Below are 21,776 nucleotides of genomic sequence, written 5' to 3'. Positions count from 1 at the left end.
TATGGGGATATATGTACACATATAGCTGATTTACTTTGTTATACAGCAGAAACTAATACAACATTGTAAAGCAATTATACTCCAATAAAGATGTTAAAAAAAAAAAAGCCTTGGTTGGGTTTTGGATTCATGAATGCCCTAAATGGTAAGCCATACATGTACTTGTACATATTTTTGTGTTCTAGGGAAATCTTTTTATCAGATTTTAATCCATACCTTTTGTTTGATTTTTTAAAAAGCCCATAATTCAAAGAGGTTTAAGGCACTTACTTATAGGGTATATATTACAAGTTGGTATTGCCATCCATTAAATTCTCTGATTTGTGCCTTAGTCCATTACTTAATTGAAGATGTGATGTGACTTTAAAGTAAGAATATTTATTTCCACAAAGGACTCATGAAACCAACCTCAGTATTTCAAGTTATGTCTCAATATTTATCATTGAATGCTACAAAGTTTAAATATTAATCTGAAAATGTCATATAATAGTACTTGTTTACTTGCTGTGTGTAACAAAAATTTGGTCTTTGAGCCACACATTCAATATTCCTATTTTAAAAATTAATGAGATAAGACCCATATGGCAGCTTACATTAAAAAAATATAATGCATATATAGCAATTAGCTGAGTGTCTGGCATTTTAGATATATTCAGTTAGTGGAAATGATAATTATTACTAAATTACAAGAGTTCTCATTTATTGAGTGCTTATTTTGTGCCATCCTCTGTGCTAGTTGCTTTATGTATTACCTCCTTTAACTTCTGTTCGCAACAATTTTATAAAAAAAGGAATTATCTAATTTCATAGCGGAGATTTTCAGGGATTTAGTTACTGATTAGAAGATGTGGCTAATGAGTGACACAGCCAGGATTCTCATCTGGGAAGAACCATACTCCATAACCACCATACTATACCAAATTTTCATACACTATCTGATTCCAAATAGGGTTTGCTGTCATGTTCAGTAATTAAAAGGGCACAGCACATCAGAACTTATGGTACTCAGGAACACTTAGAGATTGAATAGACAAAAAAACCCCAAAACAGTATTATAGAGATCGGGGCATTTATATTGTTACCCAGGGGGAAAATTGAACAGTATGAGGCAGAAATGAAATGGCCAGTTGCTGGGAAACCAGAATAAATTATGTGAAATTTTTCTATTATTAATGCTTCAGATTTATATTGCACAATAAGGGCATATTTTAATGGTGAGAGTGCTATATAAAGGGATGAAAAAGAACTTGAAGTAGTACATTTATTATATTGGAATTCATAACTTTCATCTGCCCAAACAATGATCAATAGGCAATAGTATGTGCTGTGGTATACAGTCACATAAACTGCTGAATGTTACCACATTAATTACAGAAGCCCATTTTTCATGTATAATAGTTATTCAGGCTAAAATATTCTTCTAGATTTTATTTAATAGTCTGTTTACTAGATCTGGAAGTGCTAACAGGAGAGGGAAACAAGCATTTCTTTTCCCTGGAAATGCAGACTGGCACATATTAAAGACAGACAAAAATAAAAGGATTCACTCCTAGCGAAATTTTTTGAGGACAGGACTTTTGTCTTGTTTATCAAATTTCTCTCACTCAGCAGAGTACCTGGAAGAGTAACTTCTCAGTAAATCTTTGTTGGATGTATGAACATGTTCCAAACTACACCATTCAATAATTGTTTATTGTGAATTTCCTGTGTATCCACATTATTTAACAGTGACAAAGAGATAAAACTACAGGACCAATCTTCAGGATGCTTGAAGTCTGGTGGCAAAAGACAAGCAGAGCTGGCTAGATTCATTTGGAGAAACATAAGCTTGAATTCATATTCTATGGAATATCACAAGATTATTGTAGTTTTATTCCAGTAAATGACTTTTAAATGGAGGTATTTATGATGGCTTTTCCTTTTCAACTTTTGCTTTCAGGAAGCTTTGGAATGATCTGGTACATGTTTTGGCTTCTGGTGTCTTATGAGAGTCCTGCAAAGCATCCTACTATCACAGATGAAGAACGTAGGTACATAGAAGAAAGCATTGGAGAGAGTGCAAATCTTTTAGGTGCAATGGAAGTAAGAACTTTATTATGGTGTATATTCCTATTCTTGTTCTCCATCTCACCTCCCTTCGACCAACAAGATTATTTTATGAGTCCCTATTCAACAAAACTAATTTGGTATCAATCATGATTGTTTTCTTTACTCCATGCATATTCCCTGACTTAGAAATGATTGCTACTTCCTCCGTCTATGATTTCTTTTCTTTCCTTTATCTTTTCTTATGCATCTTCAAATTTCAACTGAATTATAGCTATGACTGTAAACCTCAGCAAGCTTTTAAAAACAGTTCAACATAGCTCATAACTGAAACAAATTCAACCAATATTTGTTAAATTTAGATGATAGGAAATGTCAAATCACCTAACACAGTCATGAAAAGGGCTAGCTTTGTTCATTGAATATTCTAAATCTAAGTTTTATACATGTGTATTTCTATGTGATTTAGTAAACACTAGCATTAGTGAGCATTAGCATGCCAACCAAAGGTAGCTAACCTGAAAAGTATTCTTAATATAATATAATCCTTTTATTGATAAAATGTTACCAATTTTTTAGGACTACTATATGAAGATCAAGTATTATACAGATAATGTTGTGAAGCCTTTTTCTGATTATGATTTAGTTTCTTGGGCAGGATTTGCTGATGTAGAGAGAAATGCAGTTGTATATCAATAAGTAAATATTTTAGCACACATATTAATACATCATAAATAGTAATTCATGAATAGCCATCTGATGCTACAAAAAAGAAAAGAAAAGAAAACTGTTAAGCAAAAGTAATGTATTTAGACAGGTTCAGTAATTCAGTACCTAATCAATAACTCAATTTCTTTATGCTAAGAGTTGGAAGTTACTCTGGCTGAGGAAGTTACATTGGCTGAGGAACCAATGCCCCTCATGCATTATGCTTCTCCTCTTTCTTTTAAAGGCTTCTCTCCAATTTCAACTGTATTTTATCTCAGCTCTGATTCTCTACTTCATTTATTAGGGAAGGCCTGTCTTCGACATCTCATCCTAGGTAAAAAAAAAAGGTCTGTCAACCATTGTTGCTGAGGGTATCTTGGCCTTTAATGAATAAGAAAAATGCCATATTGGATATCATTCAGAAGTTAAGCCAGTACTTAAAAAAAATCTTACATTATAATTGTTCCATTAGCTAAATAGCCTGGCATTCAAATGTGACCTTCCTGTTTCCTTCTGTAAAGAGACTGGTCATTTCTTTCTAATGGTAGCTACTCAAGAAGCAAGTGGTGATATGCGGGGTGGTGTGGATGTTGGCAGTAAGCTCTGGTGCCCACCAGCTCCAGTTGCTCTGAACAGGAATCTAAACATAGACTAATCTATGATGAGTTCAGTACTTCGCTTCAATTTCTAGTCAAAAATAGTCTGATTGGCCCATATCTTCAGTGATCAAATATACTTCTTTTATTTACCAGTTCTCGAGAGGTTGTGTGTCCAGGTCAGGCATAAATTTTTTAAAACAATAAGAAATTTAGTCTAATTGAAAACCAATTTCTGGAAATGACCCAAAAAAGAATAATTGATAGATCAATAAAACAGTATAGATAAGCTCAAACTCCCATTTTCTAGACCTTACTGTGTTTCTAGACACAATATTTTACTTCTTACTGATGTTTTTTACTTTCCTGAAGTAAATTTAAAAATGAAATCAAGTGGGAATAGGACTTGTACTTTAGTTATTTTGAACTTTTTTTGGTGATCAATTTCAATAATAATTGGAAGAATAAGTAACAGGACCATCCATATATCCACTGTATAGAAACAAGTTTTTAACATCTTGCCTTATTTATTTTACTTTTCTTTTTGCTGAACGATTTTAAAGTAAATGAGGTGTCATAACACTTTACCCAAAAATACATGCATCTCTAGAAAAATAAGAATATTCTCCTTCACAGTCTAAGTACTATCATCATACCTAACACAACTGAAAATAATTCTCTAACATTATCTAATACCTAGATCATATTCAAGTTTCTGATACCCAATTCAAATCCTAATACCTAGTCAATATTCATGTCTTTTGTAGCCATTTGTTTTGAGTCTGGATCCAATTAAGGATCACATATTGCAGTTGACTCTAATGTCTTTTAAATCTCTATTTTTTTCTTTACAAGGTAATTAAATATAAATACATACAGAAAAGTGCACAAATCATAAGCAAATAGCTTGCTGATTTTTTATAAACTAAACACACCTGTGAAGCAAACAGCCAGTTCAGTAAATAGAATGTTATCAGAATACCATAAGCCCTCCTACAGCCACCAACAATTTTTTAAGATATATGATTAGACACTTTTCTCTTATATTTGTTGAAGTGTTTTGCAGCCTGAAGAAAAAGTACTTAATAGAGATGATCCTGGTATGAATTAAAAACAACACCTTCTCAGCAGGAAAAAAATATTTTCTTCTTATAATGTTCTGAAGTTATTACTTATTCAACTATAATGCTATAATAGACATTCCTGCGTTTGGCCATCTTTGAAATAAGTAGATTCATCTGGCACCACTTTTCCAGAACACATCAGAAAAAATTCTTTTAAATCTGCACTTTTTGAATCCATCTATGATGGTGTCACTAGAACTTTTATCTAAAGCCACAATACTCACTGTTTATTATTAGGACAGGTTTTTGTGTTTTGATTTGTTCCTTGTGATCACCACAATATATCTTCCTACTATATTGCTTTAAAGTGATCTGTAAGAAGTTTCATTAGATTCACAATTAATACTAGCAGTTATGAGGTTCTACATCCAGGAATAATTACTAAATCTGTGTAAAATACGTATGTCACCTCTTTTACTAATTTGGTCAGGTTAATAATCCAAAGCTAGCATTAAACACAGTTATAGTAGGCTATTGTTTCTTCATCAAACAGTATTTCAGTGTTCAAAATAAAGAACTGAGAAAGTGTTTGGAACTGTGAGAGATATTTTACGGTCTAAAAATATTAGTCTTGGGGGAAGATACTGGTTTTATATTTGGGCATACACAGGATCTTTAAGTATACTAGGTGTAATTTTTTGAGTCTCATAAGCAAAGCCAATCATATTTAAGTTAATTTTGAATGTCTTGAATATCATAAATAACTAGTTGTGATGTACCCATGGTGTGCTGGGTGGCCAAATGCTTTAACCCAGATGTATACCATGTGAATTTTACCGAATCTTACACTCCAGTGTCACAGAGTTTATACTGATATGCACTGGCTATCAAGATAATTTGTAGTTAGGTAGTGTTATCATTGACTTTTGATAGGGTCTAGAATATTGCACTCTTAATTCTTCTTATTTTTCTCCTCCTAACTATTGATACATTGAATTTTCAACATTTTAAATAAAATATGTCAGATACCAACAAGGTCACTGATTTGGCAGTGAGTTTTAGCTAAGACCTGATCTATCACTGCCAAAACAAAACAAAGATCTTGGAAACTAGGATCTATGCTTTTGGAATTACTTTTCTATAAATATAGAATCTTGTATATTTCTAAAACTAAATCAATTTAATCAGAAGGAGAGACTGATATCCTTTTTTTTTTTCTTTCAACAATTATTCATGCAGCTAAGGTTGACTGGACTGTTGCAATTAATGATTCACTACCTCCTGCCTACCTCCTACTCATGCCCCAACATACATATCCTGAAAATGCGAAGTATCTATTATTCCCATTTAAGTTAGAAAATATTTATAATGGTCAGAATGGCTCTCTTTTTGGGATTTCAGAAATTCAGGACTCCATGGAGGAAATTTTTTACATCTATGCCAGTCTATGCAATAATTGTTGCGAACTTCTGCAGAAGCTGGACTTTTTATTTATTGCTTATTAGTCAGCCAGCATATTTTGAGGAAGTCTTTGGATTTGAAATCAGCAAGGTATGTAAAAATTATCCTTCTTTAACTAGAGCATTATTTTTGTACTTAAGTGACTATTAAGTTCCTTTGCCAAGATTTTATCTTCTAAATTTCATGAGTTATTCATTTATTTATTCAACAAATAACTTCTAATAAACAAAGACTAAGTAAGGTGTTTGAGTACCTACTACAGTCAAGTGCCTGATAGAAATGGCTCTTTGTTGCTGGGAAAACAGACAAAACAGACCTAGTCTCCGCCCTCATAGAGCTTGCATCCTGGTTGGGGTGGGCAGCAATATAGCATTTTCCCTGTAAATAAACATAATTCCCTTTAAGTTTCAGGTCAAAGACAGTACAGCAGTGAACAAAAATTATTTTATTAAAATAGAATTGTATTTACATAATTATCAATCTAACTCTTCTTCAATGCTCTCAGAAATCTGTCTGGCTAAAAGATTTGAGGATGGCAAAAATATCTGAAAACATTCCTGTATGTTATTTATCCAGTTTAATCATTTAGCAAGCATTTGTGGAACATGATATGTGAAGATTTATGTGTTAGATTCAGAAATAAAAATGTGGTTCCTTTCCTCAAGAGTTCACAGCTTGCTGGTGTAGACAAAAATAATACATTTCCAATTACAGCACAGCATTCTCAATGCTACAGACATTTATTTGTCGCTATGAAAATATAATCATTTTGAGATTTTTAGAAGGATAAAATGAACATAAAAATACTACTTTATATGAAATTTACAAGGTCCTTTCATACTCATGAACAACCTTGTTTGGTCTACCAGCTGGATGACGTTCATCATTTCTATGGAAATGACGGAGAAACAGAGACTAGGGAAGGTATTTAAATTGCCTATGGCCAAGCTAACAATAAGTGACAGAATCAAGTGTAAGCCCATATCCTTTGATTTATGCGTTTCAATTCCCTTTACTATGCCATTCAAATTCAGGTAAACCGTAATTCATTTAAGCATTTCACAAGTATTTGTTCAATGCCATGTCTGTGCCAAGCCCTTTGCTGAATCCATTTGTCTATACTGGCCATGGACTTGCTATTTCTCTTCATGTCATTACGTAAGTCCAGCTGGGCTCGCTATTCATATTATGTCTCTACTTGAAAGACTATCTAAGGCCTGGAACTGAAGAAAACCTGAATTTAGGAGTCTCTATTCTAAGAGCTCTTTTGTAATCCCTGTTTCTAAGGAAACTGTTTCCTCCATTCTTGAGAAGAATGACTGCTTTAGACAGGGCTCCTCTCTCTGGAGCTGATCAAACATTGCAGGGTAGCTTTTGGGAGCTCTGAGAGGTGTTATACTTCTCAACAAAGGCTGCTGGAGGTGTGAGTCCATTTTCACAATCTAGGACAAATATGACACCGAGGCTATTAATAAAGTCAGGTCTCGTGGGGGAGAGTGAAGGAGCCAACTGATGTTAATGAAACTGTGTGGTCATTCTGGCCCTGTAACTCCAATTAATTGAAAATGCCTGAGTAAAAGCAGCGATCTCTTGCAAAAACTAAATATAATCAGATATGTTGCTCTGATTCACTTACTATATTTTTAACTAAAATTTTGGATAAATTCTACACACACAGATTGGCCTGAAGATTTTAATTATACTGGTTTAAAAAAAAAATTACTGACTTACCTGAAAAATGTGAAAAGGAGGTGATTAAGGAAATAAAGCATGGGTTTTGGAGCCAGGGTGACATGGTCCCAAATCCAAGCTCTGCAAGAGACTGTTGATACATAACATAATCTTGGGCCTGCTCTTGAATAATTGTCATCCTCAGTTTTCTTACCTGTAAATAACGGTATTAAGACCACCTGTCAGAAGTACAACAAAATTTAAGTGAACTAAAACATTTACATGGAGAATGATTCTAACCAACCTTAGTTAAATTGAGTATCCTATAGACAAAACCACAAGTGCAATGGCTTTTTCATACACACACACACACACACACACACACACACACACACACACACAGAGTCTCAGCCTATACTCATATATAAAACTTCTCAACCCCTTGAGAATGGCATAACCCTCCTAAGTCACAGATTCTTCGTCAATGCACTGAGAATAATAATATTAAAAATTTTTCGTCTGGAGTGAAAGAGAGAATTAAAGTGCTTGGATATTTAAGGTATTTTAGAGTCATTTACTACCTCAATTAATCATTAACCATACCAAGTCCATGGTCGTGACACCACAGTATACAGCATTATAAAATAGAATCTTTTCTCAAACCTTCAGTAATCTAGTTTGGAAGGGCATGTTTATACAAATAATAGACATTTATGTAATACTTACCATTTTCCAGGAATTGCACTTGAAAGTATACTTAGTAAAAATCTTCCTTGTATCTTTATATATACAAAATTTACATATATGTGGTAATATACAATTAACATGTATTTTATTCATAATTTCTGCCCCCATGATGTCCAGAGGACAATGTCTTACACATAATTATTGATCAAAACATGTGTGTTGAATTGATGCTGGCAGGTTAGGTTTTAGATTGGGCCATTTAGTATGAAATTAGTACAGAAACTATATACCGCTCTATGACAATGTGACCAAATATTGGTATTTGACAAGGAAATGACTAAAATTGAGAATTGATCTGCATTTTCTGGGCTCTTAATCTATAGAAACTAAATATAAAACTCATAAGAGATATACATTTTAAATGGAATTAGGGTTTTAGCCTTATTATAAATTAAAATGAATTTTAAAATAGTCTCTTCAAGGTTTGTCAAATGTATTTCTCTTCTCTCTGACTCTGTCTCTGTCTCTCTTTCTCTCCCCCTCTCTTGCTAATGATGATTATTTGCAAACATATTTAAGACTATAAAATGGATACATAAATGTGAATCACTCTGTGATAAAATTCAGGATAGTTTACTCATAAACTCAAAATTTACTGACTCAGAAAAAAAGTATTATCTTCTAGAAGATAAAAAGGGATCAAAGTAAATTTGCTTAACTTTTCTCATTTTTTTCTGTGGAAGTTATTGCTTATTCTGGGAATAAGTAAGTAAGTGGTCATTTAGAGACAGTATTTTTTTTTCTTCCTTGTCCGTAAAGAGCTTATGAGACTATTAAATTGCCCATATTACTTATGGTCACGTATATTTCTCCCCTTTCTGTTTTTCATCAGGTTGGCATGCTATCTGCTGTGCCACACTTAGTAATGACAATTATTGTGCCTATTGGAGGGCAGATTGCAGATTTTCTAAGAAGCAAGCAAATTCTTTCAACTACTACAGTAAGAAAGATCATGAATTGTGGTGGTAAGTACATAAGTGATGTTAAGAACATGCTTTTATTTCACGAAGTTCAAATTGACATGAGTGAGTCAACTTTTTCCATGTATATAAAATATGCTGTTAAATTTGTGCCCTCACTGTTCATTCATAATCATTCTCCCATCTTCAAATTTTCATAACTCCTAGTTTTAAATAATTGCATGACTAACTTTACCTTTCCCACCATTGAAACTTAAGGTTGTTTTTGATGTTTTTATTAAAACACAAAGAAGGCTTCAGTAACCTCTGTGCATAAATTATTACTGTTATTATTATTTTTTAAGATAGACTCCCTGAAGTGGTTTGCTAGGTCAAATATTGATGTGTGATCATTTTTAACAGTTCTGACTCATCAGAAGAATTTACATAAATTTCTGAAATATTTTCATGTGTCTGTTTCTGAAGGTTTTGGCATGGAAGCAACGCTGCTTCTGGTTGTTGGTTATTCTCATACTAGAGGGGTAGCGATCTCATTCTTGGTACTTGCAGTGGGATTCAGTGGATTTGCTATCTCTGGTAAGATACTTTTTTAAAAAATATGTACTTGTGACACTGATTTTTGTTAGTGATAAAAAGTCTATATATTCTACTTTCCCCTTTAACATTTTGAATGTTGAGAAGGTTTACTCAACATACTTCCACTAGAAAGTAAAAGAAATAAAACATTTAGAAATTATTATTTGGTTATGTTATGACTCACTACTCACTTTCCCCCTGCTTACCCTTACTCTTTTTTTTAAGTGAATGTCTCCTCTTCTCTGTGGAGTGAATATCACATATTAACTGTTGGATAACAAATCATACCTCCTTTCATTCTCATTATATCCCTGAGCTAAATTATCAAAAAGTAGTTATTAAGCACATGATATGAACCTGGTATCTTTTAAGGAGGGTGGTGAATGTGGTAGAGGAAATTCTATAGTCACCCACTTCTTAGAGGTTTGGGATTCTCTGAGTCACATCTTATGTGTGTATTTCAGGTTTCAATGTTAACCACTTGGATATTGCTCCAAGATATGCCAGTATCTTAATGGGCATTTCAAATGGTGTTGGCACATTGTCAGGAATGGTTTGCCCTATTATTGTTGGTGCAATGACAAAGAATAAGGTAAGATAGAGCAAAAGAGATGTTCATTTGTAGAATATCTCTCTCATGGTTGGGGAAAAGCATTAATATATTCTCTTTGGCATACTCTTTGTGATCCAGTCACCACACCTCTGAGTAGGGGAGATAACTGAGGTTCAGAAGAGAATTTCTCTCTAAGAGCTCTGAGGGAAGCCTCTTCCTCAACCAATAAGTGCTATGCTTTTAAACACCTTTTAATATTTCTGATATCCCTGGTGAGGCAAAACAACAACAACCTAGCTCATTAGTATAAACAAGTGGAAGTCTTCTGAGCTTTATTTGTAAACATCAATTCAGACTTCTCTGCAGTAATTGATGGAAGAGAATTGTTATCAGCTGTTTGTCTTTATAGGTAGAGCTTCTAAATTATGGTTTACCAAAAGGAAATAAAAGAAGTGGGAGAAAAAATAAGTAACTCAATGGAAATTAAAAGATAGGTTATGAATATTTTAAAAATTAGCAGACCTTAGATATATTTGGAGTTCTATTTCAGAACTTTAAAATTTGTTTTTAATTTTTTGAATGAAAGTCTTAGTATTCTAGAACATTTCTATCCCATTATTTGCTTTATGTGATCAGAACAGGTGTTTCCCCTGAAGATAGCATTTTATGAAAAGCTTGATGGTGGAACATTCAGAGATGTTAGGCTTTTCAAACATGGGGAGTTTGTTCTCACAGTGCCACTTTTTGTCACTGCAGTCACGTGAAGAGTGGCAGTATGTCTTCCTGATTGCTGCCCTAGTCCACTATGGTGGAGTTATATTTTATGCAATATTCGCCTCAGGAGAGAAGCAACCCTGGGCAGACCCTGAGGAAACAAGTGAAGAAAAATGTGGATTTATCCACGAAGATGAGCTCGATGAAGAAACAGGGGACATTACTCAAAATTATATAAATTATGGTACCACAAAGTCTTACGGTGCCACAACACAAGCCAATGGAGGTTGGCCTAATGGTTGGGAAAAGAAAGAGGAATTTGTACAAGAAGACGTACAAGACTCACACACTTATAAGGACCGAGGTGATTATTCATAACAAAGCTAATTGCTGGATTTATTTTTAGTGTTTGTGATTAAATTAATTGTGATTGCACAAAAATTTTTTAAAAATGTGGTGTAAACATGTAAACATACCAACCAGGCAAGTCTTGCTGTAAAAATGAAATCAAAACAAACTCATGAAGTTACCATCAAGTGCAATCTATAGAAGTTGTGAAATTCCATCATTTCCATTCAAGTCATCCATTCTTGCATTTGTGATTTAAAGGTTGACTGGTCAAAACTGTAGAAGCAAGTAGTTACTCATTGGATTCATATGAGCTAAAACTCATCACCATTTAATAAAGCACAACTAAAACAGTTGGCACATCCCATCCTACAGAGGTTAGGAAGCCAAAGCTACTTGATCATACAAAATGCACTTATGTATTTGTTACACTGTATGGCAAGATATCGTGCAGAAATCCTGTTAAAAAAAAGTGAAGTTGTCATGTTGGCTGCATTAGATGTCGGCAACATTTGTTGAGTTAAATCATGGAGTTGAGATATCTGTCATGCAGAGAAGAATGTTGTGGGCTAGCAACTAGCAAGGTGTACTAAATAATTATTGTTATTACATAATGTAGAATATTTTGTTGATTCTCAAGAGGAATATCTTGCAGTGTTTTATATGAAATGCTTTGGCACAAACATTTATATCTGTGAAAAGGAACTTGTAAAGTGAGGGGTATGCTTCATATTCTTCCATTCATTTACCTAACGTATAAAACACTTCACACTTAATAAAATCTGACTTTTCATGTAGCATATCACTTAACCTTTTTGCAAAAAATATTAAAAATAAATAAACTCCAATGTATTTTTTATTACAACTTTGTACTGGTTGTAACTTGCATTAGAAAAAAAAGATACATACACCATAAAGAATCTAATAAGAAATTTACTATGGAGATATAGCCCTTAAAATGCAATATTAACAACAAAAGAAATAGAAACAATATAGATATCCTTCTTCCTTAGTAATTAAATATATATAAAACTTGTGCCACAGAGCTATATATAATATGAAAAGATAAACTTAATAGAGATATTGTAAGTAGACAATTTTATTACTTAAATTCCCATTAAAATATTTGTCTAAATATATAGGACAATAAATTATATTAAAATTATATCTATATATATATCTGTACATCTTATACATATCCATACACAGATACATAATAAACAATCTTCACAAAAAACCAAAAATAGCATACACCTAATGTTGGGTTAGGGGACTGCAATTTCTACTTTCATAGAGTCATAGAATTTTAGATGGGGCAGAGGCATTTTGCTTGTCATTTCTTAATATAACTCAATAGGAATTGCAACATTTGTGTACCGAGCAATAAGTGCAATGAATAAAATTTCCTGTCTGTATATTATCTTCATTTTGCTTGTGGTAGCTGTTTGGGTGGTTGGAATGATTTTTTTTCCTTTAAAAAGTTGACATCAGACCTCTTTATAATGTTCTAAAATGACAATGATGCATTTCCCAATTCAACTTAAAATACTGTTGGTGTGTTTAATTGTCTATTCTGGATATTTGATCTGTTCATTGTATTGTGCTAGTAACTGGAGGCCCTGTTAATGCAAATATAAAACATAAAGTTTGTTTTAAAAATGCAAACCATTCTTGATCTTAAGATAATAAAAATATCTTTTGCTTTGTGTCTCAAAGTGATGTAATGTGATCATCGCTTCTGCTGTGTTGAATGAAAAGATGTGGACTATCATTTTGTTGCTGCAAAAAAAAAAAGTGTTAATAAAATGCTCTATTTATCCTTTTGCAAAAAAACAGTACATTAATTTGGGTTTATTTTATGTTGTTGTAGCTTGGCTTTGTATAGTTTAGCTTGTGTACGTCCCAACAAAACAAATGCAGGCTCAAGAATATCAGCCTTTTCAGCCACATGAGGTTTAATGGAAGAACATGGCATTCTTTAGATTGTGTGGGATGTGGTTCCACAAAGAGAGTTTTACATCAAGAAATAGGTCTCTGAGTCAAACTCTATCTTTCAGTGCCTGTCTTCTCACAACTTGTGCTAAGCTTTAAAAAAATTAGGAAAAATCTCAACACTTGTCAGATCAATGATACTACCTAATTTTGACTGTACGTATACCTTGTGCGGGAACTGCCCTAACCATTTTGTGTGGAGTATCTTATGTAACACCACAAGGACCCTCCAAAGTAGGTACTCTTTTTGTTCCCAGATTACAAATGAAGGAACTGAAGCTGACAAAGTTTCAATAACTTTCCCAAGGTAAAATTGAGTCATGATATTTTAGTATAATGTGTCAGCCAAACCAGCAAATAGTGAGCAAGATTTCTCAGGGAAGCCAATGGAATGTCTATGTCACTGGAAAGATGATCATTTGCCCTGATTTCCAATTTTACAGATATGTAGAAAGGGAAGACCATCATTATATAACATTGGTAACTGAGATTCATAGAACTTATTACTTAACGGGACTTACAGGATGATTTAGTTGACACTCCTTATTTAACAAATGAGAACACTGAAGGTCAATAAGGGAAACTGACTTGATCAAGAGGACACAGAGGATATTATGGATTTGGAAAGAAGTTGTTATAATTAGCTGTGCTTTTGCTTTTACTTTAATTTTTTTAAACTGGTTTTTACTTAAGGAATTAAATAAGAATATTTTTTGGTTCAACCACTACCCCATATCCACCACTCACATAACCTCAGAGTGGGAGGTGAGGGAATATATTTTCTCTTCCCGTAATCCTCTGCATAAAGAAACAACAGCCAGAGGCCTAGCCTAATTTTTAAGGAGGCCCACAAGCCATCTCTGCATAACTTGATGGCAGGAATGAAAATGTCTTCATCTAACACTCTGTAATTTTTCCAGTTCCATAATACAAAAGTTTACAGTTCCTATAAGAAAATTGTTCTAATGATGTCTCTAAATTTTACCACTGGTCACACTCATTTACTCTGATCTCAATCATGCAAAGTCATTTTCCCTTTCATTTTCCTCCTCATCCCAAAGCCCACCCCCATCTATACAGTTGTATGCATCTAGTATTTTGCAATTTACAAAATGCTTTCCCATGCATTCCCTCATTCCATCCACACATCTGCCTTGTAAAATTGAAAGGCCCCATATCAATATTAGTATTTCTATTCTCCAAGTAAGGGAACTGGGTCTAAGCAGTATAATTAACTTCCTAAAGATTCCACAGGCAGGGTTAGAACAAGAATACAGGCTATCTGGCTACATCAAGAGAGTAATTTATTTTTTACTTTTAAATCACTTTATTAATCTTCTGATTATAAATGTAGGATGGGGGAGGGGATCTTCATTAAGGAAAAAACAGTATTAAGAACAGTGAAATAAGGGTAATCAAAAATCTTACTATCCAGAGATAAACACTGTTAACATTTTTAGGTTATTTTCTATGAAAAATACACAGAAAACTCTCATATACTTTGTGATTTGCAAATTTGAAGTCATACTTGATCTACTGTTGCCAACTACTTTTTTCATTTAACAGTATGGCATGCATATTTTCCTATTTGATTATTGGAGTTCTATAGTCTAATATTATATTACATAACATAGGCTATATTTAATCTATTTATGCAATACTTTAGTTATGAACATTTCATTTTTGCATGCTTTTCCCTTTATCTTTCTGCTTGCGTGGTGTTTTGGGGAAACCTGACGTCACATATACATATACCTTTAACTTCTATAACCATGATGGATATTTAGGTTACTATTTGTAGTTTATTGTTCCTGTGTTTGTCTACAGAGAGTACTACCGACAATTGGCTTTTCTGGGATTCATTTACTAGTTATTCACTCAATAAATGTCTACTAAGCAGCTACACTGTGCAATCAGGGGGGATACAGGGGGGAGAAAACTGCCCCTGTTCTCTTGGACCCTAAAGTCCAGTACCCTTCTTGAGATGTTGGCGACACCCCCCAGCTGCCCAGTCAGACCACACAGATGTGACGGAGAGACGAAGCTCCTGCCTGGACACCAGAAACTTGCTAACCTTCCTGAGAAAGGATTTTTCTTAATCCCCCAAAGACCTAAAGTGGGCTGCATTCAATGTGCTCCCTACGTCATTTTTTTAAAAGTTTCAGATGAGGAAACTTTTCTCAGCCTCAGAGATGCCTGTGCTGCAAGGAGCCTAGGCTATGGGGTTGGCCTGGGGTGGGGATCAGTATCAACTATCTCCAGTGCCTGACTCTCTGCAGGAGGGGAGAGGGATGGACTGAACTTCTAAGTGCATTTTTTTCTTTTCTAAATTTGTTTCTGTTTGTACTCCTCCCCTGGGTTTTTAAGGACCTATATATTTTCTCTTTTCATTTCTTTCCCCTTTATTTACATGCTGCCTCCCTAAGTTTTAACCTCAAATAGGGGCTATTGACATTTAATTCTACTCTAGTGATGTAATTAGCGGGTTTTTCTTTTCTCTCCATCTTCATCTCATGCAAGACCTCAAACCTCAATTTTCATTCAGCAGCTGTCAAAAGCACTTATTTGCGAAGGTTATTGGTCTATACTATACAGTCCCTTCAAATGCTCAAGCTTCTCCAAGCTTTCCCCTGAATGTAGCAGGCACCTGAAAGCTGCATAATCTGGACTCTTACCCTGTCTCTTGTCCAAATTCAGTAGCTTTTATGAAATGAAACCCTTGGCTTTCACCAAGAGCAAACAAAATGAAGAAACCCCTCCAGTTTTGTTAAATCACATTTGAAAACATGCTTTATTACTTTACTTAATATGCATTAGATAAAGATCTAAGAGTTTGAGGAATGCTTTTCCTGATGCATTAGAGCACTGTCAACGATTAGATAGGAAAGGACCTGGGATCCACCATGGCTCCTTTTTCTGCCTGTCAAGGAGCTTAGAGACACTCTTTTTGGCTCAATTGCTGCTTTTGTCTCCCTTTCTCATTTTCATTTAGTTTTTGTCTTTTACAGTTTGTTGGTTTGTTTAAGTGTTATTTACCTTTGATTTTATTTTGAAGGAGGATGTGAATGAAGGATCAAGTATAATAATTATGATAATAGGAATTATTTATAGCTTATGAAATGCCAGATACTATTCTCAGGGTTTTATTTGTATTAATTCACATAATGTTCACAATAACACTTGATGGTAGATACTACTATTGACCGCATTTATAAATGAGGGAACTTTGGCACAGAGAAGTTAAGTAACTTATTCGAGGTCATACAACTAATGGAGTAAAGTTAGAAAGTGAACACAAGCCATCTGGCTCCAGACCCTGTACTCTTCATCACTACCGTACACTGCCTCTAAATAGTTGTGTGACTTTGGGAAGTTACTTAACTCCACTGACGCTCAATTTTTTAATTTGTAAAATGACAATCTAACACCTCATTAGTAGCTGGTTTTGCAACTAAATCAAATAACAAAGAGCTTGTTAGCACAGCAAGCTACATGTAGTGTTTAACAAATGTCCTTTCCCTTTCCCCTTCCTCATTATACTAAGTAAACACTAGACATTAACTCTTCCAGTATAACTGTGTCAGATTCATCAAAATGGACCATTTTGGAAACTATCTTTAGAGAAATTTTTATTTTTATCATAACTAAATTACTCAGATTTGTTCTCTAAATTATTTTTTTGTATTTGTATGTTATCAGTTATGTGACACAAGTGCAGAACATTAAACACTGTTGGATGCGACTTATGTAAAATATAATATATACTTATACAAATTTAAGAAAGTATATACTGCATAATAAAAGGATAAAAACATAGTTTGGAAGGATACACACAAAAGTATTCAAAGCGGTTGCATCTGGAGAGGAAGGAAGAGAATGGACCTGGGAAAGGCATAAAATAAATTTCAAAATAGTCATCTTTTAATTTCAAAGAAGATCTGAAGCAAATATGAGAAAATATCAATATTTGTTTATTCTCGGAATTCACATATGGCTTTTTATTATATTTTTCATGGTACTTTTCTATATTTTAAAGTATAAAAACAAGCAAACCAGATAAGATATATTTCCCAGAGAACACAAGTCTTATCTCTCTCCAGGTTTTTTTTTTTTTTTTTTTAAATCTCTGGGCTGCCAATGAAGATATTGTCATGATCTTCAAGAGCATTTGACAGTTTTCTGAAGCCACAGAGTTTAATACAACAGTTTTGGGAGAATGTTTTTATTTTATAAAGTCAAGGTAAAGGTAGAATTATATGTGTTCATGAACAGATTTATGAATCCAAATGAAGATCTTCTGCACAAAGCCAACAAAAGTGTACATGAGAATAAATGTCACAAATGAAAGCCATCGTTCTGACAGATCTCATCATAGTCTATTGGACTGCTTCTCAAAGATTAAAAAAAAGGAGTGTCAGCGGGTGGAGGGGCATGTCTATCACTATGAATTCAGGGTGGAAATTAGTATATTGCCATTAGTCTAAAGGCACATTAACTCTTTCAATTCCAGTTGCAATGGGATCACAGATAAAACAGAATTATTGGGGTTCATGCCCTAGACCTGCCACTGCCCCTTTATATAATCCAAGACAAGTCATGTTGGCTCCCTGGGCTTGGGCTTTCCCATCTGGAGAATAAAGAGATTGGTTATCCTGAGTGGTTTTTAAACAGCCTCCAGCTCTGAAGCTCTGAAATTTTCTGCATTTATTCTTGCTGACAAATAGCTAAGTTCCTCAAATTAACTTGGTGAAATATAATTGTTCTCAGAATTCTGATAAATAGAAGACTAAATATTTTCTGCTTACATTCCTATTGACTTTTTAAAAAAATTAGCCACCCATCTCAATAGCTAACAGGATGGACACTATCGGAAGCTCCCTTCATCCTAGTGGGCTTCTTACTGAGATGCTCCTTTCATTCTGACTTGAGATTTGAGAATTTCATGAAACCATTTATTAACTAAACACCCTGCAGTGAGTTGAAATACTTGTATGACAAACCTGAGTCAAAGTTTCCATAACAGGTCACACTCACCTTTTACTGGTTTAATGGAATGTGTTATGGAGCCCTGGCACTGGAAAGGATGGAATACATGCTCAAACCCCTTCTTTCTATAGATGGGGAAGCTGTAGGTAGAAAAGTGAAAAGACAGGCTTAAGTCTACATAACTAGTTAGTGACAGAGGGGTAACTTGGACTTATATCTTGGAATTCACAACAGTGCTCTTGAGATAAAAACCACTCTTTCATTAAGTTAGTTTTTCAAGCAATAAATATTTATTGATAATGTATTTTATGGCTGGTCCTAGGAATACAGTGGGGAAAATGACTAAATGAGTCCTGCCTTCATAGAACCCTTAATACAGTGGGGTGACAGATGGTAAAAATAATGAACAAAAAAATCTATTACAATTGTGATAGATGCTATAAAATAGAAGTATAGGTGCTCTGAGGATTTCAAATGGGGACTTGATCTAGTCAATGTGTTGAGGAAAATTTCTTCAGAGATGTGACATACAATGTGAGACCTCAGAGGTGAGAAGGAGTTAGCCTGGCAGAGCACTATGTGCAAAGACCCCAATGTGGAAAGATCTTGGCAAGTATTTTAGTATTTAGTGCTAGCATCCCCCAAATGTTAATGAGTATATATGGGATTTAACTAATACATAGACATGCTAATCAGCTAATGCTTAAATCTAGCATGCTAAAACATTTTTTTCAAGAGCTACAATGTTTGCTTATTCATTACCTCATTCAACATCTATTAAGCTATGTGCAAGCATATATTGCACTATGAGGATACAAGAAGGAATTAAACATGGTCTCTGCTCTGAGAAACACATCATTTAGAGAAGAATGATATACATAGAAATAGGTATAGAATGTCTTCAGAGCAAATGAAAGATAACTTCATGTATATAGAATCTATCATTTGGGCAGCGAATCCTGCATATCAACAGATTTCACAATTATTCCTTACATAAGTATACCACTTAAAGTTTTCAGGATACTCTTAAATATGATTTATCACAATTTGCACTTAGACATTTGTTTGTTTATAACTTTAGCATATATTTCTCCCACTAAACCATAAACGCTATGAAGTATATCTTTTGTTCTCTATACTATATCCAAGGTCTAACATAGATTAAGAACTCAACTAATACTTAATGAATGGAAAAATGCATGGTCATATTTGATATGCACAGAAAATTATATAGATAGGCAGAGGATATTATCCTCATTAAATTAATTCTTCTTTCCAGAAAGGAAGACAGAGAAAGAAAGAAGACATAGAACTAGAATTTGAAAGTGGAATAGATATTTGTCTACCTTATAAGTGGAGAACAGGCATAGAGGCAGAGGCCCCATCATTAGCAGATCATGCAGGTGCATCTACCATGGTGTGTCTGGAGGAGTGAGTGTGGTTGGACTGTCAAGTGTGCTTAGGAGCAGATATGAGGCTAGATAGGACGATTAAGCTAGTTGTGCAGTGCCATAGATGCCAGGCTAAGGTGTTCAGATGTTATCTTATAGTTGAAGGAATTTTAAGTGGCGCCTGAGTGATAAGATCTGTCTGGTAGAATGTTGCACAGGAGTGGGAAGAGACTGGAAGCAGGTTCTGGACAAGAGTGTCAAGGAAGACATGGTGGGGGATGGTGGCACGCCTGGGGACCATGGTGTATTTACGGATGTCAAGACAAAATCTTGGCATATTTATTTCCATGTCTACCCACTCACAACTCAAACCCCAGAGCAAGATGTGGATAATGAAAATATATTAACGAATACACAATTCATGCTTTCTGCACCTTGAATAATGACTCCAAGGCAGCGTGATCCACTTGTCCCTGGCTTCTACAACTCTAGACAGATAGAACCATGCACAATATTTATGAGATAATGCTTTATTCTTTTTCAAAATTCTGTATGAAATTCAAGGTTTATACACAAGAAGAAGAAAAAGTATCTCAATTTTGACTTTGTTTTCTCTCTCATGTCAAGGGGCATATTTATTCCAGAAGTATCCCCAGGTTAATCTCTTTCCTCAAGGAAATTGATGCATTCAACCAAGGGAACAATAGCCTTAATGGTAGATTCACATTAAACTTTGGCCATATCCTCATCATTTTTTGTGCTTTTCCCCCCGTTGTATTTCTTCCTTTTTCCTTGATAGAGCATAGTTATTTGTGATGTGTCTAGAAACCTAAATGAAAACTTGATGTATCACTAGGGCTTTGAAGGTCAAAATCATACTTCTTCATCAGTAACGATGGACATTATGGTTGCCTGTATTGGGATTTATTTTAAAAAAAACATAGAAAGGGCTGGGTGATCCAAAATATCCCCCTCACTAGGTGTTGCCAAGTGCAATGATAGGAGCATTGGACTTGCCTCCACTTAACAAATCTAATCATATATAAGCAAACCACTTCATTTCTCTGAGCTCAGTATCCTCATTTGCAAATGGGAATAACAATGCATATTTCACCTAACTATGGTAAAAATTGAGTGAAATGATTTGATTTGCATGTTTTGTAAATCTTTATAAGGTGTCAAACAAATACAGGGATTTCAAGTTCTTCTATTTAGTTGAAGGTAATACTCTCCCAGAGGCTCCCAGTAAAAGTGAAATATAAACTGGATGCCAATATATTAGACCACTAATAACTATGAATATTTTATGGTCTGTTATATGTTTTCAAAGTTCCTCTAGACTTTCTCTCTTATTTGATCCTCACTCCAATGCTCTGAGGCAGAATGGAGAAGGATCATTATTCCCCCTATTTTTTTCCAAATAAAAATCAAAATCAAGACTCAGAGAGACCGCAACAAGAGAAGCCACCACAATGAGAAGCCTGTGCACCGCAGCAAAGAGTTAGCCCCCGCTCGCCGCAACTAAATAAAGCCCGAGCCCAGCAACGAAGACTCAACGCAGCCAAAAATAAATGAATACATAAATAAATTAAAAAAAAAAAAAAAAAGACTCAGAGAGAATATTTGATTTGTCCAATGTGGGATTAAAACCCAGGACTAGTGCTAATTCAGATATACCACAGTACTCATTCTTAGATGAGAGACCCAAGTGAAATAACTCCCAAGAGGGGTGGTAGTTGGGAAGAGCTGCTCTCTAGGAAGGGTAGGTTTGGTAGGGAGACCTTGGGTAGGGGTAGGCAGGAGTAGCCATGTGACTTCATGGAACCCCTGTGTGGGGTGAGGAGAAAGGGAGCACTGAGAAGGAAGGGAATCGGTCTGGTACATCATGCTTTCCTCTGCTCACTGACAGCAAGTTACTTTTATTTCCATGTAGCCCTTATTTATCATTGTCTTATTATTTGTGCCTAAATTCGTGCTCCCCAGAGAATTCACTGGAGGTAGGA

The 21,776-nt window shown here is 34.5% G+C and overlaps 1 protein-coding gene and 1 long non-coding RNA gene across 2 annotated transcripts in view; one reads left to right on the top strand and one right to left on the bottom strand.

Annotated features, from left to right (window-relative positions):
- SLC17A6 (solute carrier family 17 member 6) overlaps nt 1-21,184 on the top strand; it is a 45,292-nt gene extending 24,108 nt beyond the window's left edge. The window contains exons 7-12 of the mRNA XM_082342465.1: nt 1,940-2,082; nt 5,816-5,965; nt 9,126-9,258; nt 9,679-9,789; nt 10,254-10,381; nt 11,099-21,184. Coding sequence (XP_082198591.1) covers nt 1,940-2,082; nt 5,816-5,965; nt 9,126-9,258; nt 9,679-9,789; nt 10,254-10,381; nt 11,099-11,434 — 1,001 coding nt within the window. The 3' untranslated portion in view covers nt 11,435-21,184. The remainder of the gene's footprint in view (nt 1-1,939; nt 2,083-5,815; nt 5,966-9,125; nt 9,259-9,678; nt 9,790-10,253; nt 10,382-11,098) is intronic.
- The window catches only part of LOC309606032, a 1,194,635-nt gene that overhangs the window by 616,470 nt on the left and 556,389 nt on the right, over nt 1-21,776 (bottom strand). The window lies entirely within an intron of this gene.

Source organism: Balaenoptera borealis (genome assembly GCF_965194805.1).
Source record: "Balaenoptera borealis genome assembly, chromosome: 11".
Classification (NCBI taxonomy): domain Eukaryota; kingdom Metazoa; phylum Chordata; class Mammalia; order Artiodactyla; family Balaenopteridae; genus Balaenoptera; species Balaenoptera borealis.
This window is presented reverse-complemented; position numbering and strand designations above follow the sequence as displayed.